At 42.0% G+C, this 22,788-nt stretch overlaps 1 protein-coding gene across 1 annotated transcript in view; it reads left to right on the forward strand.

Moving 5' to 3' along the window:
• The window catches only part of hhip (hedgehog interacting protein), a 32,777-nt gene extending 11,895 nt beyond the window's left edge, over positions 1 to 20,882 (forward strand). Inside the window, exons 5-13 of the mRNA XM_069665824.1 lie at positions 5,260 to 5,411; positions 6,715 to 6,888; positions 7,010 to 7,153; positions 7,400 to 7,518; positions 8,734 to 8,857; positions 9,599 to 9,744; positions 10,977 to 11,058; positions 17,982 to 18,130; positions 18,374 to 20,882. Of these exons, the coding sequence (XP_069521925.1) occupies positions 5,260 to 5,411; positions 6,715 to 6,888; positions 7,010 to 7,153; positions 7,400 to 7,518; positions 8,734 to 8,857; positions 9,599 to 9,744; positions 10,977 to 11,058; positions 17,982 to 18,130; positions 18,374 to 18,570 (1,287 nt within the window). The 3' untranslated portion in view covers positions 18,571 to 20,882. The remainder of the gene's footprint in view (positions 1 to 5,259; positions 5,412 to 6,714; positions 6,889 to 7,009; positions 7,154 to 7,399; positions 7,519 to 8,733; positions 8,858 to 9,598; positions 9,745 to 10,976; positions 11,059 to 17,981; positions 18,131 to 18,373) is intronic.
• The last annotated feature ends 1,906 nt before the right edge of the window (positions 20,883 to 22,788 follow it).

Below are 22,788 nucleotides of genomic sequence, written 5' to 3' on the forward strand. Positions count from 1 at the left end.
TGACAATTGTTGAGAAATTGTTTAGATCGCACGAGATGGGATAGCTGAGATTTTTAAGGGACACACTCCCAGACAGGAAGTTTATCCATCACGCATGCCACTGCTCCTCCACTGACAAGACCCTTTGCTTACAAGGAGTCAAACGGAGCAAAGCATTTAAATATGCAACTGCCCCCTGCATCCAGCAGCTCTCACTGCTCTGCTGTGCGCCCTTATCATTATGACAATTAGACGTGGCTCGATCCCCCGCAGGCCCCAGGAGTCCTATTCTGTGATGTTGGCTGCCAGAACGGGCTTCCAGCCACACTGAGTGAACAGAATCAGGGGAGGGCTAAGGTGTTTACTGGTAGCATCAACAGGATGGAGGTGCCTTTATACAGAGAGAGGAACCCAGGCCCCCAGGAGAGAGGGCAGATAACGGGTTTATCATCAGCTCCATGCACATGCTTTGATTGTAATGTTCTGTGTTTCCTTCTGCTCCTCTATCCCCCCCCCCTTCCTCGGATCCCCCCGGTGCCAATTAAGCTGAACTGCACAGAAACAATGCTGTGCTGTGGTGGTGTGGGTTCCTAGCTACGCTGTGGGTGTTCTTCTCCTGAAATTCAATCTCTATACTCCAGTCCCCCCCTCCCCACCACCACCACCACCACCACTCACCACACACACACATTCAAACACACTCTATCCATGTCATCATCACAGTGGTCGCTCCACAATTGGCTGACATTCACACACCTCTAACATGATGGTGAATGTGGACAAACCTCCTGATTGGTCTGAGCCTTGCTACAGGATGTGGTTCAGAATTGGTGCATGTTGTTGATTTAGACCGTTTTTACTGACCAACACTCGAGTTTTGAGAACAGATACTTAAGACGTAAAAATAATGGAGGGGATTTTGTTATTTAAGCTTGGAAGCACTTATGTTTATATTAAGTACAGTGCAAAAGAAGAGATGTTGTATAACTTCAAGAGATAGAATAAAACATTGTGGTAAACAATGTTCTACATTCACTTCAGTAGGGCTGCCCCCTGAAAGTCGACAAGTTGAATCTCTGTCCCTCAGTCGATTTGAAATTCTTCAAGTGAAGCCTTCATTTTTATGTTTTGTTTTTTCTCCGTGACATGCGCTGTTGGTTGACTGAAGAGAGATCACAGATCTGTGTGTGTTTTTCATGCTCTGTACCTGGCTCAGATCTGTCGCGTACTATTACCGTGACTATAAAGTATAAAGTACGTCTCACCATGCTGTGAATGACACGAGCAGCACTTGTAACCTGCGATCAGTTCATCATAGTTTATAATAACGCAGCGCGGGGAGGACACAGATGTTTAATAACATGGATCTGTGTTAATCACGCTGATCTTTCTGTCTGTCTGTCACTGTTAACAGAGACTGCTGTGTAGTTCATATACCACCCCCCCGCCCCCAAAACACTGCTATATGTAAAAGAAGAAAAAAAAATCAACACATAGTCGACTCTTCGTATTGAACGGCCAAGTACAGCCCTACACTTGAGTATAATACTAATCCTGTCTGAGCCTGTGTAAAAAGCCAATTAAGGTAATTTGAGTTACTCAAATGTTTCACAAATCTTGTAAGTTTGAAGACACAATAGCACCATGTACATTTTATTTAGCATTGTAACATAAGCACAGGTGTGGTCTTTTTGAAAGCAGTTATTCCAGCACACAGGAGTTACATAAATATAGATCTCACGGAACCAGCTGGAAATTTCCACTCAAGGCAACCCGTTATCTTCTATCTACAGTACACGTAAATCTTCGCTTCATTCTGTGGTGTCTGGCGGTATTTGTCAACTCTGATGCAGTTTCGGTGGTAGCATCTTGCACTATACAACTTCAGGAAAAAAAAAAACAAGAGAGCAACATGTGTGATAAAAGATAAAGACATCTGCGAGCAGCAGCCCAGAGCCGACAGTCCAATGACATGAATTAGCCTGTATAACGGGTGAGGGGGGCTGCAATAAAATATTTCACTGCCAAGACAAATAAGTCACAGCAAGTTATTCTTTCTGTCCCTGCTCCGCTGACAGCTGCTCTGCATTCTCAGCGGCCGTCAGATGCTCAGGGTTGCTCTCATACAGACTAAAATAAGTGGCCTCATCTTCACTCTTTACTCTAACAAAAACAAAGGCCGGGTCAAAGTCATACTGATCTCTCAATTATGCTCAAACAGTGGGATGCCTGCAGGAGACAGATGAAATGTTGAGAGACGTATAGCTATGGCGAAAACTTGTCTTTTCTATGAGCTTCCCAGATGATGGATTATATCTTATTCTTGGTTGGTGGGAAGATTGATGCATCAGGGTATTACTGTGTGCTTGCCAAAGCATTTATGTATGAACAGGTGGAGGATAAGATTCTCATAGCAGAGGAGGAAAGCAGAGAATACTGCGCAGGAGGTGTGCGTTAATCTTGGGAGGAGTGAGCGTAGATGCTGCAGGTAGTGTTCGAGTGAAGGGCGTAGACATTGTTTTGCACCAATCAGCTCATGTGGAATGTCTCTCGGTGGAGGAATGCCCCACGAGCCAGCGAGAAAGGATCAAAAGGTTCGGGGTAACAATGCATGAGCCAACACGTGCGTCACCACGACTCAAAGACAGCTGCCCCTGCAGAATTTGAAATCATACCCATGTATGCGTCGCTCTCTCCGCCGCTCTGACAAGACCAGCAGAGCATTCCATGTAACGCACAGTGAGATGTGAGATAACAACCGCTCCTCGTCCCTGCACCTCACTTTCCCAGCTTTCTGTGGAATGACGCCAACACTTTGACAGTGCCAAAGCCAAGAGCCCCAGATGACAGAATTGGAGGGAATAGAGGAATGCAGAGGCAGGTGTTTGTGAAAAATGAAGAGATAATACCTCATGAGAGATTCAATCAGAACCCCCTGCCTGGATGGGGAAGAATGATGGCGGTCATAAAAAACACAAAGATGTTTCAGGGAAAAATGGAGGAAATGTGTTTTAAGTGGACACATGCAGTAATTTGTAGAGGTTTGTAAATGGAAGTAATTTAATTCAGCACATCTGTTGTTTAAGCATTTTTTAAGGTAACGCAAAACCTTCATCTAACTAGAGCTTTTAAACCAACAATGTCGAACCGAAAATTCATGTTGCAGCTGACGATCTGTGAAATATGCAGTTTGTACTCTCTAAATTCTCTAAATGAGCTCGTTTGTGCAGTGTATTGGTTTTGGCAAGACTATCTTCCCCACTGCAGCTCTGGCAGCACTTTCAAAATGATCAATGCTCTGCAGCCACAGGTTGGCACTCTGTCTTCTTTTAATCAAGGTGTCTCCTTGGATTGGCTCTGCAGTGTTTGTTTCTTATGGCTCCGGTGCCAGCGCTGCTGTTAGCCTGCTGCTGAAGGAGCTAGTCACTTTCAAGGGGACTTACATATCAGCCTGTTTACCCACTGTGTATCTTGATGGTCCCCCTTTAGGCTCTTGATCTAGCCCTCTTTCAAATTGGGGTCTTTGACCCACTCCTTATGATGACTGTATTTTGGTAATGTGGATCACTGCATCTCCAAATCCAACATGTGGATCCAGCGTTTCAAGGTGAAGGTTGAGAATTTCTCTTCCCAAGATGAAACTTTTTGACATTCTTTGGCAGCGTGCAGTGTTGTCTGCCCTGACTAACATCCAGCTGTACAGTGTGCTGCATCCACTCCCACATAACTGCTCTTTTATTTGACTACAACGATCTGACATTTAGTAGTATTTAGATTTGTGGAAGAACCCCTGTGCCTTTTAGGTTGGACATTTATTCGTCAACTTTCACAACATTTCACTTTATATTCAGAATGATGAACCCCTGTGGCTTGTCATGTGGCTCTGTGTTGTTGTTCAGTGGTACTTCAAGTACATTCCTTTGTAAAGAGTAATCTCTTCTGCATTTGCTTGTGGCCCATGTCACTGCGGTGTTTGACTGGGCCAAGTCGAACGCAGTCCTAACAGAACTACAAGATCCAGTACACCAAATTAAGATGCGTGTTCCTTGGCTTGTGACATAGACTACACTTATCCAGAGCCTGGTATTATGTCAAAACCAAGATCATTTTTGTCTGTTTTTTTTTTCTAATTTTAGAAGTAATAAAGCACCGTAAAGAGAAGAAAACTGGGTTAATAGTAGACCTGATGGTTGTATTTTTTGCCAGAAGAAAGATAACATCTCCACAGGATGCTCACTTTAGCTTTTTTTTTGTTTTCTCAGAGTGAAAGAAAAAAAGAATCAAGCTGTTTTGGAGGGATATAATCACACAAGGACCACTTTATAAACATTCTTCACACCTAAGCCTAGCATTCTGTTCATTCTTTTGTCAAGAAGAAATAGTGAGGCAGCGTACTACATAAAAAAGGGCCGACCTGGCTTGCCTTGCCTGGGGAATGAAATGCTGTAGCTGATTATTACAGCTAACTATGATGGGAGGACCACCAGGGTAGTGACAACTGATGTAGCTGCCTCCGGGGTGAGACAAAGGTTTACATATTACACAAGCAATTTGGATGTTTTCTAAACATGTTGCCAAGACAGTGGGAGTTGGCAGCTCTCTGCCCCCCCACCCCCAGACCCCAGCCCCCACCAAGCCTCGAGTTTTGCATGGATTTTGTGTAAACCGGGAAAGAGCGAGGGGATGGGGAGCAAAAAGCACGGACTGAAGCACTCTGCACTTTTGTGCTCTCTATGAACTGTGAGTGAGCTAATAAATTCTTTTAGCCACTCAGCGTAGCATTCACGGATATCCCCCAAAGATTACACACACAAATCACTGCACAATGGAGGCCACCGGGAGGGCCTGGGCGTCACAGGGGCCCCCCGACCCTGTGGACAAGCGCACATAACCAGGCTGCAGAGAAGACCGGGCAAAGGCAGGGGGTTGTAGAGGAGGTGCAGCTCTACCCAGAGTCAAATGCTTTATAATAGTTGGTAATGGCATATTCAAGTAGGTTGGTGAAGGTGTGAAGTGAAACAGGCGAGGGTAGAAAAAGAGAGAATGGGAGAATAGCAGGGGTGTGAAAGGGAATGTGATGGATAAATAAAAAAAAGGGATTAGAGAGGTTGACGAATTAAAGGAGGTGGGGGGTGGGTGGGTGTTTAGGGGTTGCATGTAGTGGTCTTGGTGATGATGAAGATGACTGAGGGGGGTGATTCCAGCCCCACACAGCCGAGCAGAAGCCAAGGAGGGACATAATTAACTCCTGGATCTTTTGTGTTTCTCATCTGACTGCAGGGTGGAGATGAAAGGGGCCTGCTAAGCCTGGCATTCCACCCCAATTACAAGAAGAATGGCAAGCTCTACGTCTCCTACACCACCAACCAAGAGCGCTGGGCCATCGGACCACACGACCACATTCTCCGTGTGGTTGAATACACCGTTTCGAGGTAATGGGAGAAGTGTGTGCCAAATGTACCTTCCTTAAAAGAAGCCAAACCTCAGCTGCCTCCCAGATTGACAATCTACAAATGATTAAAATGACTTATCTATTAAATATAAAGGAATGATATAGCTGAACATGCAGTTTCCCACAACAAAGCCCACTTATATTGTCATAAAGATGTCAATGCATCCTTACTAGAAGAGTTTACAAGTGATGTAAGACAGTTGGTGAAAATTCCCACAATCCAATGCCACTGTTTATTGCTTAATTGAAACAATGCAGCATGTGAAAAATGTAAACTTTCAAATGAAATAAGAGGAATAAGAAAAAGTGAAACCTACAAAAAGTCCTGATAACAAAATCTGAACTGAACGGAACTGAATATAATATTGGCCGTTCCTCTCCAACAGTTTTAAACTAGTAAAACTAAAGTTTCAAGGACACATTTTTCTAAAGATGAACAAAAAAAAAGCAGTTTTTTTCTCCTCTGGGGATTCAGAATGTAGTTCAAACATCCCACCAAACTTAAATTTCAATGCACACTGTTTTGCTGAATATGTACTGGGCGTTCATTTGCGACACTCTTAATCACACCTATGATTAAGGAAATGATCTCCTCTCACGAACCTATTTAAGTGTTACATTTTCATAATCGCAGTTGTAAGTTAGACTTAATGCTCTAATCTTAATTATAGTCTTGGTGACTGCAACGTTTAGTCCTTAAATTAAGGGTCCAATAGAGAAATGACAGTTTAAGTATTTGATGGTAGTCTAAGAGAGCCCTTTGTCTTTGGCAAGCGGCTTTTATGAAAAGTTGCAAGACTACCCAAAATAACACATTAGCTGATACCATGAAGCCAAATCCTCACTTTGCACTTGAAATTGTGTAACATTTTGAAGCCTGTTCCATCTCCTCCCACTGTCGTTGCCTCATTGAGACAATGTATTTGAATTAGACTAAATGTCTCCAGACAACAAACTATTTCAAGTTATTTAACCTTGAATGATGTTTGGTATGTCGTGTCAGCATTTCTTATCCATAGCTGTGTATCATTTCACTCACCAAAACATTTATTAGTTTAAGTTGAGACAGTTGCTTTCACCTTAATCAAGGGCCAACTGCGAGGTATTCAAAGCTGCTTACCAAGACATTACACAGTGTATACTTAGAAGAGATGGTATAGAAAAATGTAAGTAGACATTTTGCAAAAACTACTGATCATTATACGCCACTTTGCAGTGGAGCAACCATCATTTTTGCACTCAGTTACACAAACCTGTTAACGATGTGTGATGCTTTTCCTCAGGAAAAACCCGAACCAGGTGGACACCCGGACGGTCCGGGTGCTGATGGAAGTGGCAGAGCTGCACAGGAAGCACCTGGGCGGTCAACTGTTGTTCAGCCCTGATGGTCTGCTGCACATCATTCTGGGAGATGGCATGATCACGCTGGATGATATGGAGGAGATGGATGGACTCAGGTGAGATCAGAGGCCTAAGACCTGCAGTATGAATGACTATGTGCTCGTATGTGCCCCATGATTTTATCCTTTCCTAGCTCCCACCATCGTGAAGGTGTATTTTGTTTGTGTTTGAATGCAGTGATTTCACAGGGTCCGTCCTGAGGGTGGATGTGGACACAGACTCCTGCACATCACCTTATTCCATACCACGGAACAACCCTTATTTCAACAGCACTAACCAGCCACCTGAAATCTTTGCTCATGGATTACATGACCCAGGCAGGTGAGTGAAACAGTAAAACATGAGAAGCATTAGCAACGTCACACTAAAGAACCTAACAGCTATCCCTGACGAGAGATCCACTCCTCAAACTTGGGCTACAAAGAAGAATTAAAACTTTTCATCATTTTCATGAAAGAGATTAAAAATGTAGACTGCTCTTATGCCAACAAGACACCTTGTAGTTTTTTAGTGTTAGGACATCACCTCTGTTTCTTCTGTATTCATTCCTGATATTTTGTTCTGTAGGTGCGCAGTGGATCGGCTTCAGACAGACAATGGGAGTCTGCTGATCCTCTGTACCGATGCCAGTGGCAAAAACACATCAGCAGGAAGAATACTGGAAATAACAACAGGGAAGGACTATGGTGAGTTAAAATTTCCATGAGGTTATCCAAAAATGTTCAAAATATTTACCTAATTTTCACTTTTTCTAAGATTGGAAGGAGTTCATTATTTTGCAATGTTAACATAGCTATCGCTAAAAGCAAACTTTGCCTGAGTCTTGTTTGATGGCATTACATCAGGAGAAAGAAATGAAAATACATTAACCTCTTGGATAACCTTTCATATTTATTCTTCTGAAAATGACATCTGGTTTTACAAATGTCTTTCATTTTCTAAGAACATGATGTTTTGGCAACAAGTTCATAAAACACATCGGGTCGAGTGCAGAGACAGTGCAGGTTGAATGTAAAAAAATAAAAAAAGATTCCCCCGTGTCGAGAGCACATTTTCCAAGGGTATGCGAGATTGTGTCCACAAGAAAGATTTAAAACTGTCAACAACAATAAGTGTCTGGATGACGGTTTGGTGTTGTTGGAAACACAGCTGAGAGGGGCCTTGTTCTTCTCACATTGGGAAAATAATCAGTAACAGCAGCGCCTTTACAATGCTTCTTCTCTTCACACAAAAAACAAATGACTTCTTTTTGTTCCAAATGACACGGGCAGGCCACAACGAGTGTTCATTTGGAAACCTAAATTAATCCTTTATCTCTCACTCTCATTCAGCATGCCTGCTCTGGTCACACAGACTACCTCTAGTCTGGCAACATGCCTTATGAAGCCAGTTCTCCAAACTCTAAAGGGAATGCACTTAGAAACTCAGCAGACTAGGTCATGGATCATACATTTCTAACGACAGCAAACCTCCATTCATATTTCCCTTTGCCAAGAAAACTGTAATCCCAAAAATATGCCATATTGCCCCATAGTCACACTTAGGAATAAAAGATGAGATCATTCTCTTACAGTTTTGATAAAGAAATAATTAGCTAAGCCCAAGTTGGCTGCCAAGGAAGAAGTCCAATATAATGAAATCCACTTCAAATCAACATTCACTCTTTGCTCTTGTTTCTTGTTGAAACAAGTTTTGCAACAAAATTAGACAAAATAATTTTGATTCCAACACAAACAAAACATCACTTATCATTACAGGCATATAATTTAATTATTTCTAGAGTTAATCAGTAGATTGTAGATTGTAACCATAAATATTGTCATTTATATTCCTCTATGATATCACTGTGTCTGCTTTGTCTGGAGATTCATGAAGACCTTTGTCTCCTTGCCGCTCCCTAGAAAATGAGCCTTCTGTCTATGACCTGCAGTCCACTGGAGGTGCACCACCTGTGGGGGGCTTCATCTACAGGGGCTGCCAGTCTAGAAGACTTTATGGCAGTTATGTGTTTGGAGATAAAAATGGGTGAGTGTGAAAAAGAACAAACTGTTGAAACCACTCTGGTTGCTAAGTTGCCTAAAGTTGTGAAATGATGACAGTTAACTTTCTTTAAAGACATTGAAGTAAACTTGATGTACGGAAAATCAGTAACGCCCTATATAGATCAACATGAGGCTTCTTTTCTTCTCACTCTTAAAATCAATCTCTTTCATTGGCATGTGCCAAAGAAAGCGCAAAGTTCCATCCACATAGGGGAAAATAAGTTTTACGTTACTGTCACCACTACGGCTAAGTGTAAATGGAGATTAGACATCCTGCCCTGTGCTGTTCACACTTTTCTTTGGTTTGTAATCCATCCTACTTTGCTGATGTCAAACTTTGACGCTTGAGTAAACAAAGGAAGTAAATAGCGAGGGGGGGGGGGGTTACACTATCAGGAGTTGGCACTGTGTTTAAGACAATGTGTGGTCACTTAATTCTGAGTCTCAGTACAATTTGAGGGCATATTGTTGTGGCTATGTGAAGGCTCCGGCATGATGTTTGTTATGAAACTACAAGGCAGCGTCTTAAATAACACCATGTGAGACATAGGCTGGAAAAGGAGGATGGGTCAATGAACCACGTTACAAGAAGTACAAGTTATCCCTCTCCTTTCACATTTCAACTGTGCTTTGCCTAATACTGCTGGAGATGAAATGCAATCTATTTTTCACTTGTCCTGCCAAAAAAATGTGATGTATGATTTGTGTGTTTTGTTTGTGTCAGTAACCTGAGAATCCTACATAAGTCCACATTGTCAACATCAACAAGTGAAGAACAATGGCAGGAGAAAGCTCTGTGTCTGGGCTCGGCTGGCTCCTGTGGCTCCATGCTTGTGGGACACATCCTGGGTTTTGGAGAGGATGAACTAGGTTAGTAGGGCAATGATAAGAACACTTTTATTCCAGTTCTCCATCTCGTTCTCAGACGTTCTGTCTTGCTCTTTTTCTCTTCTCTCTCTCATTCTTTTTAGTTCTTCCTCCCAATTTCTGCATGAGTGAAAGCTCTGTATTCACATACTTTGTGAAACTCTTTGGGGTTTCACAACATGAACCCTGTCTAGATGGCTTGTTGACTTCAAATGGTGGATGTCAAAACTATGGAAAAAATGATGCCTTAGAGTCACTATCATATTTAGATCATGGTTTGGAATTTTCCACTTGGTTATTCCAAAGATGTTTGTTGTGTTTTTGCACTTACACATTGTGATGCATTAAAGCACAATTGAAAATCTGGGAAAATTGCAACACCAACGCCAGCAAGGAGTAAAACTCAAAACTACAGGGAAACTAATACCCCTTCTACTCTTTGGGCCATTCCCAACAGGATATTAAATAGTGCGCACTTCCTTCCAAATTAACTGTCATTTCCATAAGATAGCAGCTATACTCCAAAGGCCCACTTACAGGCTGTGTTAGGCCACCTACAACGTTATGTTTTGCATGGGTAGAGGGATGTGTTACTGTTTACCTGGGGGTCTGCAGTATAAAGATAAGGCAGGGTGAGCTGAGGTGAGCCGACTAATATGATACAGAACATTTTTACCAGTTGGACCCCCACCAAAGGCTCACAGAATTATTAGCTGTCAGCTCTGGTGTTTCTGATTAAAATGAAGACATGATGTGGATCATTCACACCGCCATCAGAAATGTTTGATCACACTTCTTGCCAGGTCTTGGAGTTATTATTTGACAAGGTATTTTAAGGATTCCTGCAATTGATCAGGATTTGCAAGTGTTGCAAGAATCATGAGGGGGGGTGGGCTTGTGTCCCAAAGTGGGGGCCCCACAGACACATGTTTACAATTTGTCCCCTTATGGAATTTTCTTGCAGGCTTGTTCCTCATTAAATTATCCGCCTGGTTCCCAGTCATGAGTATCCACTTGTGCCGTTTAAACTCTTTCATACAGTCCTTTGGTAAAAGCAGCAACGCTGAAGCTTCATCTTCTCATGGCCTCTCTTTTCATGCTCTTGTCTCCTTTTGTCTTCTCTTCTCATTTTGGAACAGGTATTGCTTGGGCTGCATGGATAACAGGAAGTTTAAGTGTAAAGTATGTAAATAAATCTGATGACCCATTTCATATGACTGTTTCTCTTTTTGCAGGGGAGGTCTACATTCTGGCAAGCAGTAAAAGCATGGCCCAGTCACACAGTGGGAAACTCTTCAAGCTGGTAGACCCTAAAAGGTACAATCACAAAGTGCACTTTCTTTCCTGGGGGGTGATTTTATCCTAATATGGAAAGGGGCTTAGCAAGACATTCATGTGTTTGTAGACTGTGATGGAATACAACAGTGTCTTGTTTCAATGATCTCACAGTACTTGTTCCTGCCATCTCATAAGACTCTCTTTTTGTTTTATTGTTAACGTGAAAAAAACGATATAAACCCCACTTTTAGAATATCATACAGGCACTATGTGGATTTCCTACACAAACACTGAATGCATCAATGTGGCCAGAACTTCAACAAAACACATCACCACCTGCTGTGGCCAAAACCAATGCTTTAGAAGTAACTGGAGAATAAGCACGGCATTCAAAAATGTTAGTGTAAAGTATTGCTAACAGCAGCATAGACTTGCTCGCTGCGTTCACCTCAGGCTCAGGCCTGCTGGCTTTTCTCTTTTCACCTTTTGACAGCAGAGTTTATTCTGCTGACAGTAAATAAAAATCAGAGGCACCTGTTACCTGGAGCTGTCAAGCACAGACAGGTATTTTATTTCAGCACATGTACAAACAAATACACATGTTCATGCATTTTACATAGAGCGCTCTTTATTTGTGATTAAGTGGATGGAACACTGCAACGCTCCAGCACACACACACACTTTTACTTGAGTGATTCAATCCAGTGTATTTCCGTGCAGTCTGATGCTTCATTAGTTGATGTTTAAAAACTGGAATGTGTTGGGAACATGCAAGTGAGCGCAACTTCATAATTCAAAAGTGTGTGCGTGTCGCTCTGTCATAATCCTTACCATATGCATCGCAGTATTAGGAATCATGCAGATAATGATGGATATATAAACTGTTGTGCAAAGCCAAGTAAACGTTAAAAACATTTGTCACTCAGGACGAGGAAATATGCATGCGGGGCAAGAATTTATCCCACAATATACAGGAGGAATGTATAAGCATTTGTTTCTGATATATTACCCTGGCACTAAGGAAATCACCACAAACATCAGCAGCAGACTTTATAATTAAAACCATTTGCATATCAAGTTTCCAGATGAAGGTTACCTATGTTCTTATCAGTACTTTTGCAGGACGTTGTGGGAGTGGCATCCTGCAGGGTTAGGCCCATCTGCTCAGGTTACTAAGAGGGTTGTGTCCAACTTTGTACGCACTGAATGCACAAGAAAAATCCCAAACAGAATAGTATTTCTTTAGGCAACGTCAGATTTGATTAAGAGAGCAAGTTAAGTAAGAGAAGCAGACTCGGAGAGAGAGAATTTGCATGCCTCAGAGTCACAATAGAAACATATCCGCAGCTGATTATTCCTAGGTGACGACAGTGCCACCCAGGCATTAGCGCAATTAATTACACCACAGATGTTTCAAAGGCCCTGGTGGCTTGCTCTGTATTTATGTTTTCTGGCAACGCCTTTGGACGCTTTTCTCCCAAAGAACAATTCTTTCCACCATCAAGTGGACTTGTTTAGTCTGTGCAGACCCTGTGGTGTTTGGAGTCTTGACTCCTAATACACTCTGGCTTGGTTATTATGATCTTGTTACAGGGAGGATGGAGAGGGGGTGATGGGGGGAGTAAATGGGGTAGCTAACGTGTCTGACCTCAGCGCCTTATCAAGTCTGGTGGTCCTCCCCTTTTTTTTCTTTTCCATACTGCAAGGACATCTGGACCCTCGAGCCCTCACATAAAGAGGTTTGTCTAGAGTATGGGGGTTTTTGTGGTCCAGTAGTAGTGTTCTGATCATCTGTGTGTTTGGGAACATAGGGGGGGAAAGAGGAACTGTTAGGGAGAGTGGTAAAGGCTTACAGGGAAACATCAGCCATAAAATCCCTCAGCAGTGTTTGTGTAAACATGTCCTGGCCAGATGACTTCATTTCTAGGTATTTGTTTGTCAGTTGGAGTACCCCTCCAATAATAAATAGGCCACCATGCATTTTGAAACATGCTGGATGTGTGTGCTGTGAGTGAGACAAAGAAGCAAGACTGGGCTTGTTTGTGGTATAGCTGTGGGATAGAAATATTTCCAATGGTATCGTCTGTATATGCTGACTGTTAGATGCATTTGTTAGATCTGAATCAAGCTGACCAAGCTCATACGCTCTTTACCATACGTCCGTAAGAATGAACATCCACGCACATTTGGATTTTATCTAAGGCAGGACGAGGCATTTGTACAGCACCTTTCAACAACAAACGTATTCAAAGTACTTTAAATAAGTCAAGAGATGTAAAAGAAACGCAGGACAAAAAAAGTGTGATTCATATGAGATATATTTAAAAAATGTAATCTCTGTTTTAAACAACATACAATTGTAAAGTTTTCTATCTTTGTTTCAAAGCTGCAGCTCTCAAACTGAGTGAAACATCAGTTGGATTTTAGCTTACTCTGCACACTGTGGGCAGGTATTCATGGGCATGTTTGGCTACTTCTCATTCCCACTGAGTCTGCTTTTGATAACATAATTATTTATACAGTGAGAGCATTATATTTATGCCAGGAACAAATACTGCTGGAAAGGCCCCTTTCTATTCGAAGAAAAGAAACGTACTAACAAACAAAGATATTATGACACAGCACAAGACGGGGATTTGTTTCAGCCCCTCTGTGTATATACTATACGCTATGGGAGTCATATAGTAAAGTTACGTGTTTATTATATCATAATTCAAAAGGCACATGTTGCCCTCCATGCATGCGGTTGGACAGAATCAGCCTTACGCTTACAGTTGCTCGTTGGCAATAGCTTAATTGTAACATATAGAGCCAGACCTCCTGCTGATTTCTGGTGTTAAATGCAATTTGCCTCTTTGTTTGTTTCAGCCCCTCTCCACAGAGAAGGCAGTATTATGGAAGACTTTTCACACGTCCAGGTTTTGTCAGCTGCAGGCTGGACTGATTGAATTACAGTGCGCAGAGACCTTAAAAAGACACAGTGAACTTCGAATAGGGTCCTGGGACCTCCTTTATGAACTGCATTAGCCATGGAAGTCACAAATCACCGCATGTACAAGGGAAGGAGACTGCGGGTGCTCGTTTGGGTATATATTTATCTGTATGTGTGCCTCTCTGTGTTTTGTGTGTACAGATACAAACTGTGTGGGTGGTGGGTACACGCGAACATGCACATCTGTGAGCTTGTGTGAGCGTGTGTTAAGCTAGCTCCCAGCATGCCGCAGGAAAAAAAAAAAAGCCTTTTCTTTATTTTCCTATCCCTCCTAAATCTTCCTACATCTCTGCTGTGGTCCTCCCCTTGACAAAGCTGCTTGCCAGTCGCACTGAATAGCCCTGGCTCCTACAATACACAGTAAATTTCTTGCACAATTAAAACAAGGACTGAAGCTACAAAAGAAGCCCCCAAACAATGGAGTCGGATGACAAAACAGCAAAAGAGACCACACTGGGCCGTTTGATTAAGCCATTGTCCGGGCTCACAATGTACACCACTCCACTGCCCTTTTCTCACATATACCTCATGTCAATCAAACAGACCCTGCGAGCCAACAAGCCAAACACACACACACAAAAAACACACACACACACTGACAAACATGATAAACAGACCAGGAGCCAGTGTGCTCTGATAACGCAGACCTGAATGGATGTCAGTGTTAAGATATGTTATTATTCAGCTTCCCCTAAAGCAGGGACGGAAGTGAGGCACAAACTGACATCTTAACCTGCATTAATCCTCCGCGTTCTCTCCCTAATCCCTGCAGCAGCTCGTACGCCTTTCTCGCTCTCCACTCATTCTGATTAAGACATCATCTTGTGATTTTTGGGCGTCATCATCACTTCTCTCTCATTCGGCCCATGTAACTACCTCATGTGTGAGCAGCGTCGCCCTTATCCCACTCCCTCGCTCTCACACATACACCACCCCTCCCAAAGTTGATAAATTCCCACAGTGGCTGTTGACCCAGCTGCCTTTGTCAAGTGGCGCTACCAGCAGGTGCTGTTTTCACAGCCACCCTGGCAGTCGTACAGACTGTTTAGTAGCGCTGCTGACCCCTGCCTGCTATTAACAGTGTTAGCTACAGACCCCCCCACCCCACAATCCTCCAGGGACTCTTACTCTTTCTCTCTCTCCCTCTCTTTCTGTTTGCTTCCCTCCTTCGCTCTTTTTTAACTACATGCAGCCTGCAACAACAAAAGCCAGTGTGGATGGAGTCTGGAGTTGGGTGCTGATGGGAGCATGGGAATCAACCCCCCCGCCCTCCATCCTCCAAATTTAAAGCAACTTTATCAAACACACACACACACACACACACAGTCACAGTATTGTCACCGCACACGGCCATCAGTCACCGTGTCTGTCATAGCATTTGCAACACATTTAAAAAAATATATTACATAAAAACATTACCTACATGTAGGTGATACAGTAAGAAACATCCCTTATTTTCCTGGTCCTTGTATTTGTGGCTTTTACTGCTTATTGACCATTTGCACTCAAGCCATGATTGATGAGGCCTGCTCTCTCAAGGACTAAGCATTACACTCACACACTGACCTCACTAGTCGTGCTGTTCAGCTCTCATACAAGCAGCCGTCCACAGGAGTCCAGTTACCGTGCCTTTGTGTGGAAGCGTGTGAGTGTGTGTCCTTCAGGGTCCAGAAAAAAAAGTGTTTTGTCTTACTAGCCTTTCACCTCAGTACAACAGAACTGTTAACACATCTATAGAACACATCTATATTTCTCCCTCTCTCTCTGTTACGACACACACAGAAAAATGCATGTGTGTGGGCCCGTGAGCAACAGCCACTAACAGACGCTTCACATTTGAACTTGATTACGCGCTCGTTGTATTATTTCCAGACTTGTAGAGCGTGATATGAAATAATTCTGTTTCAGCCCATTTGCTGATGTGCGTGTCTGGATGTTTGTCTTAATATGGAACGATCACAATATGTTTCTTGGGTGTTCAGACTTGACGCATATGGTGCGGAGATGTTTGTGTGTGTGTCTGCATTTTTCCAAATCATGTTTATATCTGCGTGTTAACCCCTACGTGTTGTTTTGTTCGTCAACTAGGTGGAATTTGAGGAAAGCATGAGTCAAAACAATAAAAGCACAACACTTTTTTTTCAAATTTACAGTTACAATACATCTTGGAGAGTTGATTCACAAATGCTTTGCTAAATTTGACATTCACAGAAAAGCTGCCAATGCATTAGTGAATTACAATTAGATAAGAGACTAGCTAATAGCTTCACGGTATACAAACGGCTGCAGCTATCACAATAAATCCAAATTCGAATATACTTACAGAACTTCCACAATCATAGTGTTACTGTGTACCGGAGTTAAAAAGACCTGGTTTAGTGGTTGTTGTTTTCGCCTATTCCTCGCTTTTTTTGTTCGTCTGTTGGCAAGATATTTTTGAAAAAGTCATGAATGGATTTTGCACGAAAGCGGTGTGGAAACTGTGGTGATCCGGCCAATTTGAACTGATGTGTGTTGGTGGGTGTGACTTCTCACTGAAAGGCTCAAACTTCTAAACAGACTGTGTGTGTAGTTGTTACTTTTTGGAAGTAACACAAACCTGCCGGTTTCTCCACTTGGCACAGCCGCTGAGCAGAAAACAAATACTGAGCTGATTAGCTGCACACCTTTGCACCACACTTTGCTTTCCTTTAATAAATCAGCACAGCCCTGTTTATATCGAGAATTATTTCCAGTACAGTCACTATTATTAACAGGACATATCTGCTGGCTTACATAAGAACTGCCAGAGATGGAGTTTACAGCATTTCAGTGAAGACGATTGATTCTTGAGGGGTTATTTAAAAACACAATTGAGTCAAAAGTGTCATTATGTAAACTCAACATTTTACCTAATTTAAAATAAGGGCTTGACTTAACCCTGCAACCTTTCCTTTTTTTGTGTTTTTTAGACAAAAGTGGTGATCTACAGTGTTCAGATCCTAATCTCTGAAAGGAGTTAAAGTGAGAATCTCGAAGATTTTCATTTAAATAAATGTCTGTTGAGTCACTATCTATCGGCGAATGAGGTAACACAATGGTGATTGAGCCTACTGATGAAAGCCTTTGCATTTGCAGTATTACAGACTAGATGTCTGGTCGGACTTTGGCGGAAAAAATCACAAGCGGCCCAGTGCTTTTTCGGTCTCTGCAAGTGTTGCGAGTAAACAGTAATCTACTTTGGCTGAACAAACAAAGAAAAGATCGATGACTAAAGATACAACTTCAACAATAAGTGAAAATCCCAAAAAACAAGAAACAAATTCGAGGCTCAGATGAAGGCAAACAGTCTAAAAAGGAAAACGACCGTCAGCGAGGAAAATCAGGAGTTACAACCGGAACAGACTGTTGACGTCACACATGCGACACTGTGTGGATATCTGGAAGTGTGCGCCCGCAATTACCGTTAATCGCCAAAGAGAACGAAACTGAGATCTTCGAGATCACCACTTTAAGCTTTACTGATTTAAGTTAGTATACAAAAGGATTCTGTTGTTATATTCCCAGTAGAGCTTGAACTACGTCAATTTAAATGAAAGTATTAGATTAGGTCAATGTTGAAAGTTAAAATAAGGAAGTCAGGGAGGGGTTGTTACATAATTGATTTGCGCACTTAAACAGTGTTGACTCATAACAGCTAGCTAGCTTGTAGGTGCTGGCCTGGGTGCCATGGGGAGGGATGTTAACATTTGACAAAGCGATCCTTCGGATGCAAAATTTGTATAAACACCGGAGTGAAGGATGAGGATGATCAAAGTCTTTGTCTGTTTTCGAGGAGATGACAAACTCTTAAATATTAAGAATACGAACAAAACAACTCTTCTGTCATGACATTACATCAAGCCTATTCCTACTTCCTGTGTTTTGTAAGCATGACATCTGATGCTCGTGTGCCCCACATATTGACTTATCCTCCTAACAACTGTTGCAGGCCTCATGCCCCTAAGGAGTGCCAGCGTCAGGTGGAGCCTCCAGAGCTGCTGATGACAGCTTGTTCCAGACACTGTAAGAACGGACACTGCACTCCTACTGGCAAGTGCTGCTGCAGCCCCGGCTGGGAGGGACCCCTCTGCCGAGTTGGTGAGTGACTTTTGTAGAATTCATCTGCTGCTTTCAGCGAAGTGTCATCTGAGCAAACATCCTTTCCAGATGTTAAAATGAGGTTAAGAAATGCACACTAGGCCAGCTGCTTATTTTCCTATAAATCTCTAAGAACCTATTTGATGTTTTGTGGCTTTAATTTGAAAGAAACAGAACTTGTTTTTCTTTGCATGTCTTTCAACTTCACCTGACCACTCTTCTCTCCTCTCTCTGTGGTCGTAGCCAAATGTGAACCAATCTGCCGCAACGGAGGAGTGTGTATGGAGCCTAACAAGTGCCTGTGTAAGAGCGGCTACTCTGGGACCCAGTGTGAGAATAGTGAGCGAGGAATGCCCAACGACCAGGAGAAAGACGGCATACTGGACCACATCGTTGACATGACCTCGTACCTCCTGGACCTGACCAGCTATATCGTATAGGGGTGCGCAGAGGGGAGCTGCTCCCCACTGTTGTCCTCAAGTTGACACAAATCTACCTACTACCACCAGCAGACTCTTACGAGGTGTCCTTAATATGGCTTCTTAATCTCCCTCACACCCACACAGGCATGTACACAAACACACATACACACACACACACACAAACACACACACACACACACACACACAGATACACACAGGATCCCTGTCAGACTGCTTTTTATCCTCAACACCAAACTCTTCCTCTTCCGCCTATAAGCTACTTGCTCTTGAGCACCAGGCCTGGCATCCAAGCCGTGTTCACTTTCAGAGAGACCTGCAGACACCAGCGACATGATTGACAAGCAAGCGACGTGACTGACAAGCCTCGGCCAAGTTATGGAAGCTCCACCACGACACTTCCTCTGTCGTTCAGAAAACGCTCGCACACGGGTGACTCAACAGGAACTCAGATGAAACAAGACCATTTTAACCCAAGACTTTGGATCTTTTCAGGGGCTTTCTGTTGCCTTACTTAAGACACCACACACACACACAAAAGAAATGGAGTTTGAGGAGTTTGTTCAGGGGTTCTTGATTGTTCGTGAGGAATGACGTTGCAAAGAGTGGTGTGGCTGAAGGTCCAATTTGTGCTTATGGTCCATTCAAAACCCAGCGAGATAAAAAGTCTACATACACAGACTTTGAAGGAAAACTCTGCACCTCTGCCTCGGTTTTTAATAACTAAGAAATCAGTGAGAGTCGTGGGTCACATAGAGCCCAAAGTGCTTTGTGCTATACTATTCTAAAGGCACTAACACAAGAGAGATGTTGTCTCACTTATGATGTTGTATTTAGTTTGTGGGCACATTGTCATAAGACACTATAACAGTATACTGTATGTATACTCAGCTTTGCAACACTCACTTGTTATCAATGTACAGAATGGATCTACAACACAGGACTGTTACCGACACAGAAACGACTGCGTTTGTTAAAGCCAGTTTCAATCTGAATGGAGTTATTGGCTCCCATGCACTGTATACATGTTTTTTTGTTTCATTCACTTTATTATTCAAAATGAATTTGTCATTAAAAGCGCAATGAAAGTAGTTTTACATCCACACATGCACACCATCACTCTATCACAGGTATGGTTTTACAAACTCTGAAACTGAACCTGGACTCAAAACTACAAAGGGAAGAGATAGCGCGGTGATGTATATTTCCTATAGAGCTTACCTAAGTACTACTTAGCATTGCAAAAAAAAAATTATAGCATTACTATTGTTATCATAGAGGAGGGTTTATTTTTTTAAGCGTAATAATATATGGGAGGATTGGTGTTTATAGAAAGCAGTTTTACACTAAGCTTGTCAGTTCATGTCATTTTCTTGTACTTATACATATGCAGCTTTTTCCTCTGTTCAGAAAGACACATTAAGTGTGTTAGAAGTAATGCATGTCTGTGCCTGCATTTAGTAATTCCGAGCAGTCCATCTAATTCTTTTGAGGATGCGTGGTTTCATTACCACTGTCAGAACTGTGTCTGTGTTGTGCGATGATCAAAGATCCCGTCTGGCCACCAAGTTGCTGTGGAAGCAGCAGTGCGCAGTCAAAGGAGGATCTTATCTACAAACAGGAGATTAAAGATTAACCTTAAGGAGCTGTCTAATGGAAATCAGTCTGAACATTACACTTTAATAAGCATCTGACTCCTACACTGTCAGAAAACAGTTAAAACACAGACTGTCTGGAGCTACATTAATATGTTGTCTTTTCATTCACCAGACTGAAGTTCATACAGACGCAGCACATACACGACACATTTGATCCTTTGCCATTTAAATTCCATAAAATGATTCTTGATAGATGCATCTTTGAGTTTAAAAGTCCTGAAGGCAAACATTTGTTTATGCTCTCTCCCCAACTCTTATTTTGAAAATCAAGTTTCCAACTATCTTGGTTAATTGAAGTTAAGTGTCCGTGAAGATGTAGCTCTTCTTCATTTCCCGCCTTGCTTGTGTTTGCTGAAAGAAATCAACTCTACCTGGTCAAAATGGAATTCATGCTGTAAAATGGAAAATTATAATTTTTTTAGCACTTAATGTGAAAGTTGCATTGTAGCTGCTGAGTCGGCGTGGTGTGAATAGAATAACCATTTTCATTATTTAAGTAGTTACACAAATAAAATAATTATTTAAGTTCTCTATGTTGTTTTTACCATTGTACTGTATGCGACAATTTTTTTATTCCTGTATTGTAAATAAAACTAGGGATAACTTTGTTTCTCTACAGAAATATCAATATGTCTATTAAAATTTATAGCATGTCTGAAACACTGGTCTGTACTTTGTTTTTGGTAGGCACTAATATATCATGAAGTTTAAGATGTTCTGATCATTTTACTCAATTTAAAGACAGTTTAATATTTGCTGAAGCTGTGAAACAGACAAATCTTTGAGCCCATGTTTTATTTGCTCCGGCAAGTGTCTGGTACCCCTCACGCTCATATAGATATCCATCTAACCACACTCAGTTCAGGCTAATCACAACTATTTATATAAAATGGGACGATTTTAGCACTAACATCCAAGATGGCTACCAATTAAGTGGAATGTGTAAGGTTGTGTTGGCTACCTTTAAATGTCATATCCTTAATGTAATCGCAAACTAAAAGCCTTCTGGATTAGATGATAGAATTAGAGGCTAGGAACTAGCTACCTAGCCTAGCATCCTCCTACATCAAATGTTTTGTTGCTATGACTCGTAGCCTCCAAAAGCATTTTGGGCTTATCCTGTTAATTGCGTTAGCCTAGCGATGCCAGGCTAACACAATGAGATCGTATATGTTGCTGTTGGCTAATGTTGTCCCTCTCTATGGAACACAATTTAAACAGGATCAGTCTTTTGATTATTACTACGACTTCCTTTTTTTTTTTTTCAAAATAAAGGTCCAATAAGGTTCACTGGAAGAGGGGAATTTCAACTCCTGTAGTTGTTAAAGTTGTGATATCTTTCCTTTGAATATGATGCTTAAGACAGGAGACAGCTTATTTTAGCATGAAGACAATATTCTGGAACTAGGTGACAACAATTTTATGAAAATCCAAAGACTTCTGAGGCTCAATTGTTGTGATATTTTATCTTTTTATTGTTTCAGATGCCCAAATTAAATTCTATTTCGTAGAATTCAGTCTGGGACATAAAATAAAAGTGCAATATACAAGTGTTTTCCTGTTAGTGGACCACTGTTGGTCTCTCTCCCCCTTTTTTTACAGTCTGATAAATGACAGACCTTAGCAATCTTAGGTAGTCTAACTGCAGATTTTACTATAGACATAATATGTCAGTCTGAGAGGTGAACTTAATGTATCAGTACCCTGGTAAATGGCCCCATACTGGGAATTGTCTCAATTCTGGTAACCCAGCTGCAGCAGTTCCACTGAAGGCTTGACCTCCAGCCAGGTAAAAAGAGCAAAGAGAAGGATGTTAAGAAAATGTTTAAGTTAAACTAGGGCCAACGTGGCTACAGGCCCAGGCTTTTCCCTTTTTACTCCTGCTTAAATGGAAAAGCTGCCTGCAGAGTTGACAGCGAGGAGCGAGCCGAGATGGCTGCTCTGTCGTCATGCAGCGTCATGGCATCGCTCAAAGTCAGGCCTGAAAAATTCCTCATTTGAAGTGGAAATTCTGCACTGGGTTTTTCGGAAGTACACAAACACGTTCATGCATGGAGTCACACACGCAAGAGCAACTGCTGATGGCAATATTAATTTCCTTCTCCAAATACCAATGAGGCTTTGTGTTGTATAATGATAGTGAGTGGAGACCACCCACCTCACTCTGGTCTCGCTCGCACATACACACATGCGCGCACACTGCCATATTTAGAGTAATGCAATACTAAGTTGTCTATGCACTGCTCAGATCCAATCAAAATTGCATAAAGTGGAACTGTCCAATAGTGCTGCGAGGTCCAACGTATATTTGAGTTTATACACTATCTGTGGCATGAATCATTACTTTTCATTTGGAATAGTTTTCTTTTTCCTTCCCAAAGGGCCCTTGTCTGGCTATCTTTCCCAAACAGTGTAACCCGGTACTTAGAATAAACACGAGGAGTCTGTATACCAAATATTTGTAGGACTGAGATGGCTGGAAGTGCATGCTATAATATTGTATACATGAGTGAAAGAGTCAGCACAAGCAATACTTATAGGGTAACGGGAGGAGACAGAA

The sequence above is a fragment of the Semicossyphus pulcher genome, unplaced genomic scaffold (genome assembly GCF_022749685.1).
Source record: "Semicossyphus pulcher isolate SPU_LCO1_2020_fin unplaced genomic scaffold, fSemPul1.0.p SCAF_17, whole genome shotgun sequence".
Lineage (NCBI taxonomy): Eukaryota > Metazoa > Chordata > Actinopteri > Labriformes > Labridae > Semicossyphus > Semicossyphus pulcher.